The following is an 18,121-nucleotide window of genomic DNA, read 5'->3' on the forward strand; positions in this document are numbered from 1 at the left end:
GCCTTTCCTGACTCAGTATGACCACCCAGAGTCTCTACTTCCTGTAGATGGAAGAAGTTATTAGCGAGGAGCATATGGTTTCCCTTCCCCTGGAGATGCATTTGCTGCGTCTCTCCTAACAGGGCTGCAGCTTAAAAATTCAGCCCTTGAAATAACACGGAATGAAAAAGACTGCCTCTTCTGAGCCCCCATAAACAGCTGTGCAGGCAGCTCTACCCAAAACAGATAATGTGCACAGATGTGTTTATGGGAAGGAGGCACGAATACTCACAGTGTGTTGTTTTCGGCTTCTCACCACTGCAGGGATTTCTTTTCTTTTTCAAGGAAGAGGTACATTGTGGTAAGCAGTGTTTTATGACCTATAATAAAAACTCTTGTAAAGACCATTTTTTTGACCAAATGAAGCTGTGTTCTTTTCAGAGAGCACTTTCGTTTGCTCTTCTCCCCCTCTCTGTATTGGAATGCACACAGTTCAGCATGAACGCATAACACAAGGAAATAGTATCACAAATTCTAGTTCTTATTTGTTAAGCTGGGAAAGCAACCAAAGTTAACTGTGTAAGAAAATTCATTAGTGTTGTTTCTCCCTACTCAGTAGTAGCTTCTGGACATATATATTTTTTCTTTTCTGGGGTGTGTGTGTGTGTGTGTGGTGGGAGGAAGTCATTAGGTTTACTTTTTTATTCTTAAAGGAGGTACTGGGGATTGAACCCAGGACCTCATGTATGCTAAGCATGTGCTCTACCACTTGAGCTATACCCTCCCCCTGGACGTATATATAATGTAAAAATTTCTACTGCATTTTAATAGTAAATTGTTATTGTCCCATGAAACACTCATAGGACAGTTTGAGGGAGCCTCAACAACAGTTGGAGGCTCCATAGAAAAATCAGCCCTGGTATTAGTAAAAAGCAACTTAAAACCACCTTAGAAGGTTGAGTCATATACAAAACGAGACATATGGTACGTTCAGTGAATAGTAACAGATGATTTCTAAGGACCCTTCTAACCCTAAAATGTTAGTGGTCTTTAGACTTTCAGAATTAAGGACAGGCAGCATAATGCTTGATTTAAGTAAAATAAAAAACAATTTTAGGATTGAATCCTTTAATATGCGCACAGTGGTGTTTGCTGATCTTAATAGTGACTGGGAAGATGGGAGGCAGTTCGGTACTGACTGGAGAAAACTAAATGGATCTGAACTCACAGTGTTGCTAGATGCTGTTGCTAATGGAAGGTCCTCTTGATTTCATGACACCAGTTCCAAACCTGTTAGCCAAGCTGGAAAATTCACACACTGTCTTTAGTTCTCACAACCACCCTCAAGAAAGTGTTGTCCCCATTTTACAGATGAGGAAACCAAAGCCAGATGCTCAGGGAGGGGAGGTGGAGGTTAAACAGAGGCCCAGGTTTACCCAGTGTGCAACGTGGAGATGTAGCAGAGCCCTCAAAAGTTGACCTGTGAAAACAAACAGTAACATACTGCATTTGTCTCTTCCTTTTCCATTGTTCTTGTGTCCAGACTAGAATAATAGCCTTCTTACAACAACTCCCACCCATTCTGTCTGCTAAAATATCAATAATAACATGCCATTCTTTTACACATTTTCAGTGATTGCTCCTTGCCTACAAGATAGGACACTGTAAACTCCCTACACCAGCCCAGCAATAAAGCCCTTTGCAGAATGGTCCCTCTGGGGGCTGTTGCTGGTCCCCGAATACCTAAGCACTGATCTTCTAAGCATCTGCCAGTCTTCCAGGCAGATGCTTCCCCACATCAAACAATGGTAGCCCCCCTCCAAGGTTGGCTGGAATGCTGTTTCCTCCTCGGTGCAACCTCAGTACCTGTAGTCCCTGTGCCATTGGTGGTCCTTGCCATAGGCTGAATGAAGTGTGTAGGTATTTGTGTCTTCATTCCCTGCTAAAACAGGAGCTCCTTAGGTCTCTTTCTTAGGTACTTGTGTGTAACATTGCCTAGCCCAAGGCCTTATACCTAATAATGGTTTCCTATTTCTTTTGAATAAGTGGTAGCAATTCATTACATGAGTGTACTTTACACTATATAAAGTATTTAAATATTTAATATCCTGCCTAAAATACTATACATATACAGCATAATAGTATATAATGACATATTAAATCTCTCCTTTTTTGAGGTTATTTCCATTTTTATAAATGTGAAAACGCAGGCCCATAACAGTTGCAAATGACTGGCCTTAGATTCTATAACTAGTAAGCAGAAATTCAGATCCATTGCTTTTAGCTCTAAATCCAGTGCTCTTCCTTTTAAATCATACAGCCCTCAAAAATGGAAAGAACACCTCTCCTGTGCATGTGGCTCGCTTAGGTTATATACATTTCCAAGAGGAATTTCTTTTGTACGTCTTTTGTGCCTCCACTTGGCAAGCATCCAATAAATTCTTAGTGACTAACTGATAAACCACAGTGCAAGATTGTAGCCTTTTCACTAACAACTCAGGAATCAGTTTAATTAGTGAGGATATTCTAGATAACTCCTATGCAGAGCCAAGCACAAGTCATTTTATTTCAGCTTAATGCCTATCTGTAGACTTGGGTGATTCATCAAATCAAGTAAAATCAACAGATTTCTCTGTGTAAGGTGACTTGTTGGACTCTGTGGAGGGCATGAAGGGGAACCACATTCCTGTTCCTCAGAGAATTTACAGTCTAGCTCAACAGCACTTGACTCAACAGCACTTGACAAGTCAAGTATGTGATATAAAATAATCAAATATCTCAATTCTTTCCACAGTCCTCTATGACAGAGGCAGGGCAGGATTTATCTTGATTCTTGTACATGAGAAACTGAGGTTCAGAAAAGTTAGGACTTGGTTAGTCAATTGGCTGGTGGCTAAGATGAAGTGGAACTTAGTCGATAACACTGGGTTAAGAGACCACACTTGGAGAAACACTGATGTGACGATGTGAAATTAAAGTATTACTAGGATATTTAGCTAGTGGTCCAGTTCTGCATCCAAATGATGACTCAGGCAAGGTGATTTGATCCATAGAATGCTTCTCTTAGGGAGCAGAGAGGGTAAGTGACTTGCTTGTAGTCTTACCCCTAGCGATGGAACAATGTGCTAAAATCCATGTCTCTTGACGGGCAAGTTGCTAAACCAATTCTGAATAGAGGGCGTAAAATAGAGAGGAACTGTATTTATTACATTCTTCAGTGTTCATTATAGGACTAGGAATATTGTATTTCTGAAACAATGAATCAAAAGTCTTAATGCATGTATGAAGATGTTTTAATAGCTAATAGAGAAGAATACTGGTTTATATGCCATGCTTCTTTGGTCCCTATCCCCTAATCCCAGCCTACTTTTTCTGATTTCCCTAGGGTTTCATCACCTGCTAATGTATTCCTTTTTGGAGGGAGTCAGTAAGTTCTTTTTAACTAACAGCTTTTATAGATTTCTTAGTCATTTCCAGTTTAGTTTAGGCTTCACTTCTCTATGAAAAGCCAGTAAACATTTATTGGCACTGGTTAATGCAGTGGGCTAGGAGTCTAGTGTATCTGGAGGAAGAGTGATTAAAGCAGACCCTGCACTCAGAAGATGGGGCCATAGGGCAGTGAGTGAGTGAGGTCGTTCCCAGGAGTTCCAGGAGGCAAGGCCAGAGAGCCAGGAGGGCTTTGGCTGAGGGTGTTTCAGCCTAAGAATGATCTGATAGGATCAGGTTTGCATGTTAAAAAAATCAGCTTAGCCAAAGAAAGGACAGATTTGAAAAATGAGATCAGTGGGGAAACAGTGAGTCCAGTACCTGTAAAGAAAGATGAACACAGATCCACACTTGTGGGGGCCTCAGAGATGCAGGAATTATATTTTTTAAAGTGATAGAACTTTACTAAGGGACCTAAAAGACTTGAATAAAAAAAAGAGCTACGCCATGTTGTGAAAAGGAAAGACTCACTATTATAAAAGTATTGGTTCTCCCCAAATTAGTCTGTTAAGTTCTTAAAATTAGTGAAAGTAATTTGGGAGTTGGGGTAGGATATGGGAACTCAATAAATTGATCTTAAAATCAGTCCAGAAAAATAACATGTAAATATCCAGCAATATTCTATAAAGAATGAAAAAAGGAAACATGCCCTACCAGAAACTAAGACATATTCTTAATTTTCTATTATTAAAAGAGAGAAGTAAACTGAGCCAAATGAGTCAAGTTCAGAAACAAGCTCAAGTAATTTTGAGCATGATAAAAGGGGCATTTAAAAAGTGGGTAATTTAATAAATGCTTAAAACCTTTGGCTAAAGATAGTATATAAATAAAAATAGAATGGCACACCATTAAAAATTGAGCAATAGGTCTGTATTTACTCACATGCAGATGCATTCAGTATACATTATAATGTGAAAAGGCAATTATAGAATTTTATACACTAGCATTCTGTTTATAAAACAGAGGATAACTATATGAGTGTATGTGTATAGAAAAATTATGGAAGGATACACTAGTATCTTCATTGTGGTTATCTCTGGATGGAAGAATTGTGGATGGTATTTATTTCCTTTTTTCCCTTGTGTTTTGGTTTTATTTAACAGTGAATATGCATTACATTTCTAATCAGACTAGTAGACGATCTTTCCATTTTGAAGAACGATGAAGAGGAGGGAGAGATTCAGTGTGAAATGCCACGGCAAGGTTCAGTTAGGATTGGAATGTCCCACTGGTTGTGACAAGCCGGGTGGTTATTGGTGATCTTGCAAGAGCTGCTGCATACACTGCAGTGATATGGTGTGAGTGGGGAATGAGAAAATGTGTACCACTGTGTAATGACCATTGGTTAAGAAAGGAAGGGGTTGCTTGGATTGTTTATTGGTCAAGGGACAATAGAGAGGGAAGTCCCATATACAGTAGAGAAAGGAAATGGGTAGTAGAGCAAGGCGAAAGGCTTGAGGAAGCTGGAATTAATGAGATCCAGAGCATAGGAGGAGGATGAATACTGCCCAGAAGGAAGGAAAGCTTTCCCACCAAGAGATAAGGGAGGGGGTAGATGGCAGTGCTTATAAACTTATAGGTGGTTGCACAGCAAAGGAAACCATGAACAAAACAAAAAGACAACCTGTGGACTGGGAGAAAATATTTGCAATGAAAACGACAGACACTTAATTGCCAAAATACACAAACAGATCATACAACTCAATAACCAAAAAGCCAAACAACCCAATCAAAAAATGGGCAGATGACCTAGACATTTCTCCAAAGAAGACATACAGATGGCCAGTAGGTGCATTAAAAGATGCTCAACATTGCTAATTATTAGAGAAATGCAAATCAAAACTAAAATGAGGTACTACCTCACACACTGGTTCGAACGGCCATCATTAAAAACTCCGCAAATATTAGTGTTGGAGAGGGTGTGGAGAAAAGGGAACCCTCCTACACTATTGGTGGGAATGTAATTTGATGCAGCTACTATGGAAAACAGTATAGAGGTACCTTAAAAACTAAAAATAGAGTTGCCATATGATCCAGCAATCCCACTCCTGGGCATATATCTGGAGAAAACTCTAATTCAAAAAGACACACGCACCCCAATGTTCATAGCAACACTGTTTACAAAAGCCAAGACTTGGAAGCAACCTAAATGTCCATCAACAGATGACTGGATAAAGAAGTTGCAATATATATACACAATGGAATACTACTTGGCCATAAAAAGAAGGAAATAATGCCATTTGCAGCAACATGGGTGGACCTAGAGATTGTCATACTAAGTGAAGGAAGTCAGAAAGAGAAAGACAAATACCATATGATATCACTTATATGCAGAATCCAAAAAATAATATAAATGAATCTATATACAAACCAGAAACAGACCTACAGACATAGAAAACAGGCTTATGGTTACCGATGGGAGAGGGGTACATTAGGAGTTTGGGAGTAGCAGATACTAACTACTATATATAAAACGGATAAACAGCAAGATCCTACTGTATATAGCACAGAGAACAATACTCAACATCCTGTAATAAACCATAATAGAAAAGAATATGAAAAAGAATATGTGTATTTATGTATAACTGAATCACTTTGCTGTACACCAGAAACTAACAAAATATTGCAAATCAACTATACTTCAATTTAGAAAAATTAATAAACATAGGTGGAACCCAGGGCATTAATAGCATTCCCTGATGGTCTGTGTTTCTCTCTGCAGTGGAGTGTGTACTAGCGTGCTAAAAGAAGGAAAGGAGATGACGAGGCATGAGGACAGCAGTAAAAGTTTAGCTACAAGGACAGCAAGAGAGCTAAGTAGGGACCTGTAGGGTTACCTGGCGACTCTAAAGTAGAGTTGGAGACTGACTTCATATTGCTAATAGACACTTATGTGATCATGTTCCCCCTTTAACAGCTCTCTGAAATACAGGTGTAACAGCCAAGAAAAGAGAGCAGTTGGGCTAATGGAGGATTACGCTTTGCATAGAGGATAAGCTAGAATGATCATGGAACAAGAGAGGTGAGGGAATGGGCAGATTTAACGAATGATGCATGAAGGAGTTGCTCTCCAAGTTTAATTAATTATGCTGTCTAATAAGTTTATGTAAATGTAAGTGGTATTTTGATATCCAAGTAAAAGTAAAGTAACTTTAATTTTTTTTGATTAAAAAAATCGGAGTTGAGTAATAACACACTCCTAGTTTTAGCTGTGGGATTAGATGGCACAAAATGGAATGGGGCTGAGGAAGTCAGCATTCTCTAAAGCTAAGGCCGTTCTCAGGTGTTGAAGTCATGCAGGAATATGGTGAGTGTTGGGCAGAGGATGAGCAGAGTCCCTTAGGAGTATGGATGACTGACGGCAAATAATAGCAACAAGGGGCTGTTGTGAACATTAATGGAAGGAGGCAAAAGTCTCAAAGACACAAGCATACTTGGAAGGGATAATTGGCAACGAGAAAGGAATGTTGGTACAGGCTCTGTCAGGAGCATGGGGGGTGAGGGCTATAAATAAAAGGCTTTGACCTTAACAAGTTTTAGTTAATATAATTTTAGCTAAGCTAGATTTGTTAGAATAACTTTCAACTGCAGATTACAGAACACTCAATGAAAAAGTGGCTTTAATTAAGTAAAGCATTATTGTTGCCCTAACTACAAGGCTAGAAGTGGGCAGCCTCAAAGTTGGCTCAGCTATTCAGTGATGTCATCAAAGACCCAGACTCTTGCCCTCATGACACTCTGGCTTTGTGTGTGTGTGCAGATGGTATCTCCCTTTATGTTTCAAGGTGGCTGCTACAGGGCATGCTACATGCCCTCAAGCAGTGGCATTTAGTGTAAGGTGCACAGGTGGGGAGTGGGGGCTGGGAAGTGAGGAGGAAGTGAAGCAGAGAGGCCCAAAGTGGGCCTCTTATTAGGAGAAAAATACTTCCCAAAACTCTATTAGCAGACTTGCCCATATGTCTTCATTAGCCAGGACTGGGTCTTTTGTCCATCCCTAGATCAGTTCCTAGCAAACTGGAATGTGATTGCCTTGGGCCAATCCTTTATGGCTGGCAACAGCAGTGTCTACTACAGTAGGCAAATAATAATATGCTCCACTCTGTGGAAAACCAACTTCTCTAATATATTACCTCATTTGGAGAGGAGGGAAGTATGGAGTGAGGGGAAATTTTCAAAAGAGGGAATTGAGAAGGAGAATGGGGAAAGACAAGAAAGTATTTTGCCCAGATACAGCCATTAAAAAGCACACTGTTAAAAATCTTTTTTATTATAAAGAATACATGTTGAAATGGAGTAGTATCCACAGTATATTGTTAAATGATTTTAAAAGGATTAGAAAACAATGTGTATAGAACAAAACCCATTTGGGTCATTAGCCAACAACTTAGGCACTTAAACTTTGCGTTTTCTTATTTATGCAATGTTGATTTTTAGATCAATATTGCTCTGAAGAAGTTACAATTAACATTGCTATTTGGAGTTTCAGTTCCCAATGACTTTCCACTGTGGGTTAATAATAGTCATCATGGTGAGGTAATGATTCCTTCTTTCAGATGGTCCATTTAGTTACTGCTCTGTCCCTCAGACACCAACAGTATTTCCAGGCTTGGCGAAAATCAGGTGTTATTTTTCTATTTCTAGTTAGTTGAGACTGATCCTTCACTTACTGGCATTATCATCGCTTTCAGGGATGAATAATATATGGATTCTTTTCATTTTCTCTTCAGAATACATATCTTGTTAATAAGAATTATATATGGAACCGCTTTGATTATGCTTTTACTGAGTTGCCTAGAAGTGGTAGGAACAGAAGGCCAGCACCTGCAGGTAGGGGCCTTGCCTTTGTTCCTGCTGAGGAGTCCCGGGCGATGGTCGGCTTCCTCAGCTGTCTCATCCTGGTGCTCGGGGGTGAAGGAACCCAGTACCCCACAGCTCTACTGCGCTTGTTGGAAACGAACAAAGCTGCCATGTGACTCTTGTGGCTCGTCTTCTGGTCCTCCCATTTATTCCTTACTTTGAGTTCACCAGTTAACAACTTCCCAGGTGATCTGAAGTTTAAAGGAACCTGCTTTACCCTCCTCTTGCTTTGTCAGAATTTGTTCTGCCCATTGTGATTTTTGATGGAGCATTCTTTGGGTACTCCTGAGGACCAGGGTGAGAAGTAAGGGGCACTAGCTTCTAAAGCAATCTTTGCAGCTCATTGTTAACATTGTGAATTGATCAGTGAAAACGTGAAGAAGCCACTGTCAAGTTTTGAAGTAGAGGATGGTGTGTCCTGTACAGTAAGCTTAAAGTGGGGATTTGCGGCAGGTCCTCCCTGAGGACTGAAGTGAAAGGAGTGAGGGAAATTGCCAGTGAGTGAATGAACCCACTTGCTTGACTCTCCAGGACCCAAACGTGGCTTTGTTATTCACTATTTCGTTGCTTATGTAGTAATACTGTACCACATTTTACAGGAGAACTGTAATTTTAAAAGATCCTGGGACTAGATTCAGCAATTCCACTTCTGGGTATGTGAATCCAAAAGAATTGAAAGCAGGGTCATAAAGAGATATTTATATATATATACACCTATATTTGTAGCAGATTATTCACAATAGCCAGAAGGTGAAAACAACCCAAATGTCCATCAGCAGATGAATGGATAAGCAAAATGTGGAATATCCATGCAAAGGAATATTATTCAGCTTTAAAAAGGAAGGGAATTCTGACACATGCTAAAACTTGGGTGAACTTTGAGGACATTATGCTAAAGGAAATAAACCAGTCACAAAAAGATTATGATTCCGCTTATATGAGGTACCTAGAGTAGCCAAATTCATAGAAACAAAACATAGAAGAGTGGTTGGTTGCCAGGGTCTGGGAGGGAGGGAGAAATGTAGAGCTATTTAGTGGGTATAGAATAGAGTTCAGTTTTGCAAGATAGAAAAGATTCTGGAGATTGGTTGCACAAGAGTGTGAATATACTTAATACCACACTATACACTTAAAAATGGTTAAGATGGAAAATTTTATGTGTATTTTACCACAATTAAATTTTTAAAATGTGTATTACTAATCAGAAAAAAAAAAAAGGCTGGGACTAGCCCTCATTATTGCCAGTAGTCCTCTGCTTTCTTTATGACTTTATCATCACCCTTTACGTGTAGGCTCGCGTGAGCTTTTGCTTCTGTTCCTATAATTACAATCCCTACCTTAAGTCAACATGTTATCAGTTTAGTGTAAAAAGAACTTTCTTGTATTGACCTCTTAAATTCCTCTAACATCTTCATAAGAAATTAACTGGGTAGGAGATCTTTGTAAGAAACAGCAAATTGTTACAAAGATACTTCTGTCAAAACTTCTGTCAGTAACGAATTTGAAAAGACTGTAGTTTATAATGAGAAAAAAATGATTAGCCTTGTACAAGTTGTATATGTCTTGTTTTTCATTTTAAAATAAACTACGGATGTGCATTTTTGTTGCTAAAACCTTGATGTGAATATATTGCTTAGATTAGGTAGATACATCCAAAAATCCAGAAATGCCTTTTGAGAGCTGTCATTTCTGTGATTTACTGTATGGTATAAATTGGTGTTTTTAGTATCTTTTGAAACTAATCATACATTTTTATACTTGGAAAAAAAGACCCAATGATAAAATTTTTTCCCATTAGAAAAGCTTGAGGTAGATTTTCAGTTGGCTTGTTTTTGTTTTCCAAGAAATTAAGAGGATTAGCGCTCTAGAACACCTAAAGGAAACAATCACAAGGCTTTAAAAATTTCTGGTGTTCATTCAGACTGAAATCCAGAGTCTTTTCAGGGCAGTTGCCAAGGACAAAAACCCCATCTAAAGTCACTGGAGCCAGACTTCATTCCATGGATGGTGTCCTGTAGAAACATGCTTCCACGACACGTTTCAGAAAGATAGAGTAAGGGCCCCCAGTGACTGTTTATCATTAGTGTGACTAGATGTTGAAACCTTTTATGCTAGAATTGTGCACTGTAACATAAAATGGTTTTAAACCTATGTTTAACTTAATTGGCAGTATCCGTAGTTTCACTGCATTACATCACTAGGATTACTACAAAATATTTGAGTCTTATATAAAACAGATTAATTTAGATTAAAATCTTGAGGAGCTAATTTAAAAGTATGTCTCACGATACTATAAATTGAGAAAGGACAGATAATAAGCTGAAGTAGAGAATCCTTTGAAATGTCTTTGATCAAAGCACTTCTTGTGATTCTGAAGGAAAGGTGATTTTCTTTTTTTTTTTTTTTCTTGCTTTATTTAGTGTTTACAGTTTATTCATTCATATCATTCTCAGGAATTGGGGCCAGGGTTCTCATTCTTATCTGTGACCACAGTTCCTGACATAGCTGTATATATTTCCCTTTTCCAATTAGGTGTTCCAATGAATGATGACTAAAGATGGAAGGGGGTCCCCAAGTCATGCTTTATTACAACTCCATAATGCTCATCAGCCTACTCTACAATTGAATTACTGAAGGAAATGAGATCTTTGGCCATTTAAAAAAAGTATTAGCTAAGAGTGCACTAGCTCAAAACTCTAATTGTAGCTGGATATTGCAGGTTTAAAAGAGAACCCAGTTTGCCAACCAAAAAAAAATTTATAGTAGCCTAACACAATCTAAAGAGTGGTAATTCTTACGTAGAACTAACTTTATACATCCATTGTGTCATTTACATGGAATTAGTGTTAGTGCAGGTATATGGGGTCCAGCTGCCTAAACGATGTTTTTATATGATGTTAACAAGTTGTTTTCATCTACTGTAGCCTTTAAACAAAGGAGAACTAAACTCTTAGTATAAGTTCCAAAATGACACAACTAAAAGCAAATAATAATGATCATGGTATAGGGAGGAAAACTATGCAGCCATTAAAAACCATATGGTATAAAAATGTTGTATTTTAGAAGAATGGCAAAATATTCATAATGAGTTGTTAAATGTTTTTAAAACAACCACAAAAAGTATACAGAGTAATAACAATTTTTATTTATAAATATGTTATATTTATATATTAATACTATATTTGATATAATACATATTATATATAACATAATATTTATATATTATATAGAAACATAATATATTTATACCTATAAATATAGCAGTATCCCTTTTAAAGGTGAGAAAGACAGAAGTTATTTAACAGTGTAGTTTTTTCTCTGTCCTCTGAGTGGTGGGATTTTGAATGATTTTTGTTCTTCCTCTGGATTTATAAAAAATTTTATAAGGTTCTGTATGCATTAAGCATGTACCAATTTTGTAATGAAGAAGAATGTAGTATGTGCTTTATAAATACACAAATAAAGCAATACACATATATTTAAATTCAGTAGTTCTGGCTTTTTATAAATTTAGATGGGCCTTATTAGTAATTAATTCGTTCAAATTTTTACATATTTATTCTACTAATTGGCTATTTAAACTGTCTGAACACTGAAACAAGAACCAAGTGCATTTATTCTTTGTTTTAAATGGTTGGTGCTTAAATTGTATAAGAAGCTAAAGATGACAGGCCAGCATGAGGTTAGTCATGCTGTTTAAAACCCACTGCTTACAAGTCGTGTGCATGTGTTTCCAACTTATTTGCCCCAGCAGATGGCTTTCGCTGACATTTAGTGCTTCATTTTCACACTCGTGTTTTTTCATTGCAAGTCGTTTGACCCTCAGTGGTTCTTAAGGCTTGAAGGACTGTCCCTGGACAGTGCAGTCTTTTCCGGAGTTTTCATCTTTGGACACTTAGAAGGTAACCCCGGCCAGTTCATCTGATCCATTTAGGTGGATCTTAAAAAGAATTCCAGTAGCACACCTCTGTCTTTGCACATCCTCTATTATTGCTTTGTTCACTAACTTTGTGGCACTGGCCACATTTTCTTCTAGGTGCTTGTGATCCTGTGTCCCCCAGGAAACAGGACAGTTCAGTGATCATTTGTTGAGTGCTTACCATGTGCCAGAAACTGCACTACCTCTTTACATGCATTACTTCATTTAAATCTCATATGACGAAAATAAACACTATTCTCTCCTTTTTAGAGATGAGAAACTAAGGCTTTGGTTTTAAATAAGCCAGGATGTGAAGACAGAACTCCCAACCCTGAAGGAAGAACCAGTACTGTAAACCAATAACCTAATGTGGTCCAGCTGATGAACAGAAGTGTCCTCATGGCCCCATCAGCTCTGAAGCCCCTGGTTCTGCCTAATCATTTCTCTTACCCTTAGATGAACAAAATTATTTCGTCTTCCCTTGTACGCACTCTTCTTACAATATTTTGGGGGGAAGGTAGGTCAGTCTTACGGACCCCAGATTTCAGAGGATCATGTCATGGTCAAGATCTTAAATTCCTACTTTCAGACACTGTTTCTGTGTTTTAAATCTTGTATCTGATTTTATCAGTTCTAAAATTAGAAAAAGATGTGGCATTGGTTTATTTTCCGAATGCCCCCCTTCTCCCTGCTTACTTAATACTTAAGTAATTGCTTATTGGATGCTTATTGCTGTGCTGAATGCTTTACAATGATCCTGTGAAGTAGGTTTTGGTACTTTCCTGTTTTTACAGACAGGAAAACTGAGGCTTGGTGAAGGTAAACGGCTTACCTGGTTTTATATACTCATTCGATCATTGATCTAATAAAGGAAGGCATTGGGTATTTGAGTCCATTTTTCCTGAACTGTGGTTTAGATCAGGACTCTGTCTCTTGCTAGTGGTGTTACTTTGGGCTAATTACGTACACCTACCGGGTATCAGTTTCTTGACCTGTAAAATGGGTTAATAATATTATCTACCTCAACGTTGCAGTGTGGATTAAGTGAGTTACTAAGCAGAAAGTGTTTAGAACAGTGCTTGCCACATAGTGATTGCTTAGTATTAGGTGCTGTAAAAATAGTAAGAACTACCGTTTGTATTATTCTCACTTACTGGATTTTAATTGTTGAAGTAACATTATTGAAATAAATCATAGCAAAGCATATGAAGTAAAAAGGGCCCCTCTCTCACCAATTACTACTTCTCCCCATCATTAACCATGGACACCAGTTTGGTATATATCCTTCCAGAATATTTCTTATGCCATCTGAAACTATTTTTAAATTGTCCTTTCTTAGTAAACTACAGGTCAAGAGTGAAAATTTTTGTAGTGATCTTGAGAATGGGAGAGTAGGGCAGTAGGAACGGAGACAACTTCATTCATTCAGCAACTATTTATCGAATGCTTTTTTGTGTGCCAAGCACTCTTCTCAGTGCTGAAGATTCAACGTGTTGAATTTGTTTTTGACCGTGTACTGATTTTCTTTTTTGGTTTTATTTAGGATATGATGTTTCAGCTTCTCCGAGGTCTGGACTTTCTTCATTCTCACCGAGTAGTGCATCGTGATCTAAAACCACAGAACATTCTGGTGACCAGCAGTGGACAAATAAAACTGGCTGACTTCGGCCTTGCCCGCATCTACAGTTTTCAGATGGCTCTTACCTCCGTGGTGAGTGAGAAAGTGCTGTTCTTTCATTAAACTTATGTTTCCTGTTTTGAATGACAAACTGCACCCATTCCATGCCCTTAATGTTATTACTGCCTGCGGTCAGTTGGTGGACAGAACGTCTTTGCTCTTTTTATATAGCAAAGGGTGGGGGAAAGCATTTTCCTTACAACTGCAGACACATCCGGGCACACATGTCCACAACAATGTGGACAGAACCCGTTGCAGAAATAGACTGTTGCATCTTAGCCACTAGAAAGGAATCAGTTACAAGTTTCCAAACCGTTTTGCCATATGGCTCTTTGCCATAACCACTGTTTTCAGAGCTGCATATATAGTGTCTGGGGAGACACAGCTCAAGGTCAGGGAGGAGAGAGCACCAGGAATGTTGACCTGTATCCCAGCTTGAGAAACAGCTGCATACCTGCACAGATGTGTGGAAGAAGCACTGCTCTGAAGCTGTGGTGCCGACTGTGCAGAAGAAATTAAATTTACAGTGAACTTGGATGATCCATGAATAAGTAGCACCACCCTGCCGGGTGAAGGCTTCATCCAAGCCAAAATACAAAGAGTAAACCCAAGGACTCTACTTTGGCAAAGAATGACAGTTATAATAGTCTGTTTTTTTGTCTCATTCCAACACAAAACCATAATAGCTACTGGCCTCGTTAGCTTCTGTTTCTCCTTATAGTTCATTGTTTCTGAGATGAATTTTTGTGAAATTCTGCACCCAGAATATACAAAGAGGAGCCTGGGAGTAGGCACTATCACCCTTTGTCTTTGAAGGACCTGTTTTACATGCAGTGAATTCATGCATAGATTTTTTTTTAAGTCAGGGAATGTCCCTTTGCGGTGCTACTTAGTTGAGGCAGGAAGTTAATGTGAAGTATCCCTTTTAATTTCATGAAGACTACAAAGATTGCCCTCAGAGTATTAGATTAAGCCTTAAGTAAAAGAACCCTCCTGGGTCAATATGTCATTTTCCACATATAGTCAGTCTTTAATCTCTCAGTGGTTCTCGGTCAAGGGCAGCACTGCCCTGGTGGGGAGCGTTGTTAAGAAAGGTATGACAGCATCTTTGGTCATCGTAACATCTTGGAGGATGGGGGTGGCTGCAAGGAGCCTAATATTCTGTGCAACAAAGAATTGTTTCCCCTAATTCCAGTAATGCCTCAGCTGAGAAGTAGAAATTCAGGAGGGGAGTTGGAAATTCTCTGAGAGAGATAACTTGCCTTAGAAAAACATTCAATTTGCAAAAGTATTCTGCTTCCCCCCCGAGATATAGATACTAGACCCCGGACATGTAAGACCACATACTTTCCCAACATTATATACCTTACCTAGGGCATTAGAATTGTTACAGAGGATTCCTTAGAATGTGTCACCATTGTTGAAAGAGAAATTCTTGTTTCCTCTTTGCCCAGCCTACACCGACACTTTTGAGAAGACAGGGCACAAGATGGTGTTTAAAGACTACATTTCTGATTTGGGTTGGGTCAAGTGAGACCTTGTGTTCTTATATAATCACACCAGAAAGGGCTGAGTCCGTGTGTTTCCCCAGTGGGAAGGGTGAGGTAGGCTGCAGCTTCCCTAGGAAGTAGTTTCCGTGTTGTTTCAGGGCCCTAGGGAGAAGCTTGAATAGGTTTTGTGATGCGGACAGTCATCAGCAGAGCAGATGGAAGGAACTGCTCTCCTTGGGCATGGTAATTGAGGGAAGGATGAGCCATAACTGAGATCCCCCCAACTGGGCACTAAAAACCATAAATAAAAACAGGAAACCCAGTTGGGTTTGTTTTGATTTTTTTTTCCTTATTAAATTTGAGGAACGATAGCCCAGCTTGTGTGTAACACCAATTAACATTCCATTCTTGCTGAAAGTTGATATGTTCAGACAGGAAAAGGTAGACAAATGATTTCATACAGAAAAGGGGAAAGCAATCATAAATTCGTGATTTTTCAGTATCTAGTTTGTACTGCATACTCTACATTTCTTTTGGTGCCATAAAGTAAAAGATACTGGCAACTGGGAGAGACACTGGAGCAAATTCAGACGTAATTTGGAAGAACAAGAGTTGGAATTTAATGTCAGTAATAAAAGCTATGATTTCTGTAGGGTGCTGCATTAAAAAAATTTCCCACTGTTTTATATTTTTCTATTTAAGGAAAAATGCATTTCTATAGGGATACATTGGTTTACACACACATGGTGACATATGAAGGCTTGAAATCACAGGTTTTTCAGACCGAACTGGTATTTATTTTTTGTATTTCTTGAAGAGAAAAAGACTACAGTCTACTTCCTGGAAATACAAATTTTTTAGTGGGTTATGTCATACAGGAACTGGGAATCAACTTGATTCGTGGAATGTTAAAGAAATCACAAGTTAACTGATTCAAAACTAACATTTTGTAGCCATGAGAAACGCTAATATATTACTTATCTTCCAAAGCCTGACTCAAATGTCCCCTTCTGGTACCCCCTGCAGAAAGTAATCCCAGCTTCCTCCCTCATTATTTCTAGAGTAACATCTTATTAATAAATTTCATAATGCTGCTTTCTAGGGGGAGGGCATAGCTCAGTAGTAGAATGCAGGCTTAGCATGCACAAAGTCCTGGGTTCAATCCCCAGTGCCTCCATTAAATAGACAGACAGACAAACAAACAAGCCTAATCCTACCCCCACAAAAAACAAAAACAAAAACAAACATAATGCTGCTTTCTATCTTGTTTGTAATTATTTGGGGATTTTATTTTTCAGGCTGTAAGTTCCTTGAAGGAGTTGGCTTTCCGGGTAGAAATTAATTTAGGACAGTCCTCATAAGTCTGGACTCCAGTTGTAGCAGTAGTTGGTGTAACATAGGGCCAGATGACTTGGCTTGTCTTTGTCTGATAAGGGAGGGTTAAGTGCCCTTAACCAGGTGCCTCCCGCATGGAAGGAAGTATTGGATTCTTGCTGCTCAGTATCCAGTCAGGTATGCCCATGTACTCATGCAGAGGAAGGGTTGTTTATACCTATTTCTTTAAAGGTTATAGAATCAAGATGTGGGTGGCTACAGTGAATGCCTTAGACCCAGGCAAGAGGGGCCCCTGGCTTGGGTCCTATGCGTTAGAGGAGCCTGCGCTGACCCTGCTCCAGTCATACCTCCCTTGATGGGGCACAGAACCCAGGGCGCAAGGAGACACACAGAGCCCGAGACCCCCACCCTCCCCAGCAACACTCAGGACTGTGGAATTCCCTGACTAAACGGGAACCGCATGGGCTCTTCTCATTCCTTCCTCCTAACAGCAGATTGTGCGCCTGTGTGTTCACCCCAAGCCTAAGGGGCAGCAGTTTGCAGACTTCAGGCAGAGTGGGGACACGTGGACTGGAGTGGCCATAGGCATGTGCATGAGGCCCCTTGTGGTGCAGGGAGGAGTGGAGACTGTGGAGAGAAGTGGGGCCCCTTATACCTAGTGCCTGCATGACATGGTTTCTTCTTATCAGAAGAGTTTCTCTGAACCCATGAAAATCGACACCTGTGACCTGTGTTAAAATACTGCATTCATGGAAAACCAGAGAACAGGTTATAGGGAGCTTCCTTCCATGGCACAGAAGTGACATGTAAGAACCATGGCTTGTGCAGTTATGTAATCTCAGTGTCAGGTGTGTTTCAAGAATACACACCTAGCTCATTTCATTGCAGTTTTCTTTATTGCATTTAGCAGATACTGCATTTTTTTAAATTGAAGTACAGTCAGTTACAATTGTCAATTTCTGGTATACAGCACAGTGTCTTAATTATGCATATATATATACATATATTCAGTTTCATATTCTTTTTCATTAAAGGTTATTACAAGATATTGAATATAGTTCCCTGTGCTATACAGAAGAAATTTGTTTTTTATCTATTTTTTATATAGTCGTTAACCTTTGCAAATCTCAAACTCCAAAATTTATCCCTTCCCACCCTCTTTCCCCCAGTAACCATAAGATTGTTTACTATGTCTGCGAGTCTGTTTCTGTTTTGTAGATGAGTTTGTTAGTGTCCTCTTTTCCTTTTCTTATATTCCACATATGAGTGATATTATATATTTTTCTTTCTCTTTCTGGCTTACTTCACTTAGAATGATGATCTCCAGGTCCATCCATGTTGCTACAAATGACATTATTTAATTTTTTATTGCAGAGT

At 39.0% G+C, this 18,121-nt stretch overlaps 1 protein-coding gene across 3 annotated transcripts in view; it reads left to right on the top strand.

Annotated features, from left to right (window-relative positions):
• Positions 1-18,121, top strand: part of CDK6 (cyclin dependent kinase 6) — a 214,979-nt gene that overhangs the window by 88,099 nt on the left and 108,759 nt on the right. For all 3 annotated transcript variants that reach the window (XM_072964990.1, XM_072964992.1, XM_072964991.1), the window contains exon 4: positions 13,785-13,952. In XM_072964990.1, the coding sequence (XP_072821091.1) occupies positions 13,785-13,952 (168 nt within the window). The remainder of the gene's footprint in view (positions 1-13,784; positions 13,953-18,121) is intronic.

Source organism: Vicugna pacos, chromosome 7 (genome assembly GCF_048564905.1).
Source record: "Vicugna pacos chromosome 7, VicPac4, whole genome shotgun sequence".
NCBI lineage: Eukaryota > Metazoa > Chordata > Mammalia > Artiodactyla > Camelidae > Vicugna > Vicugna pacos.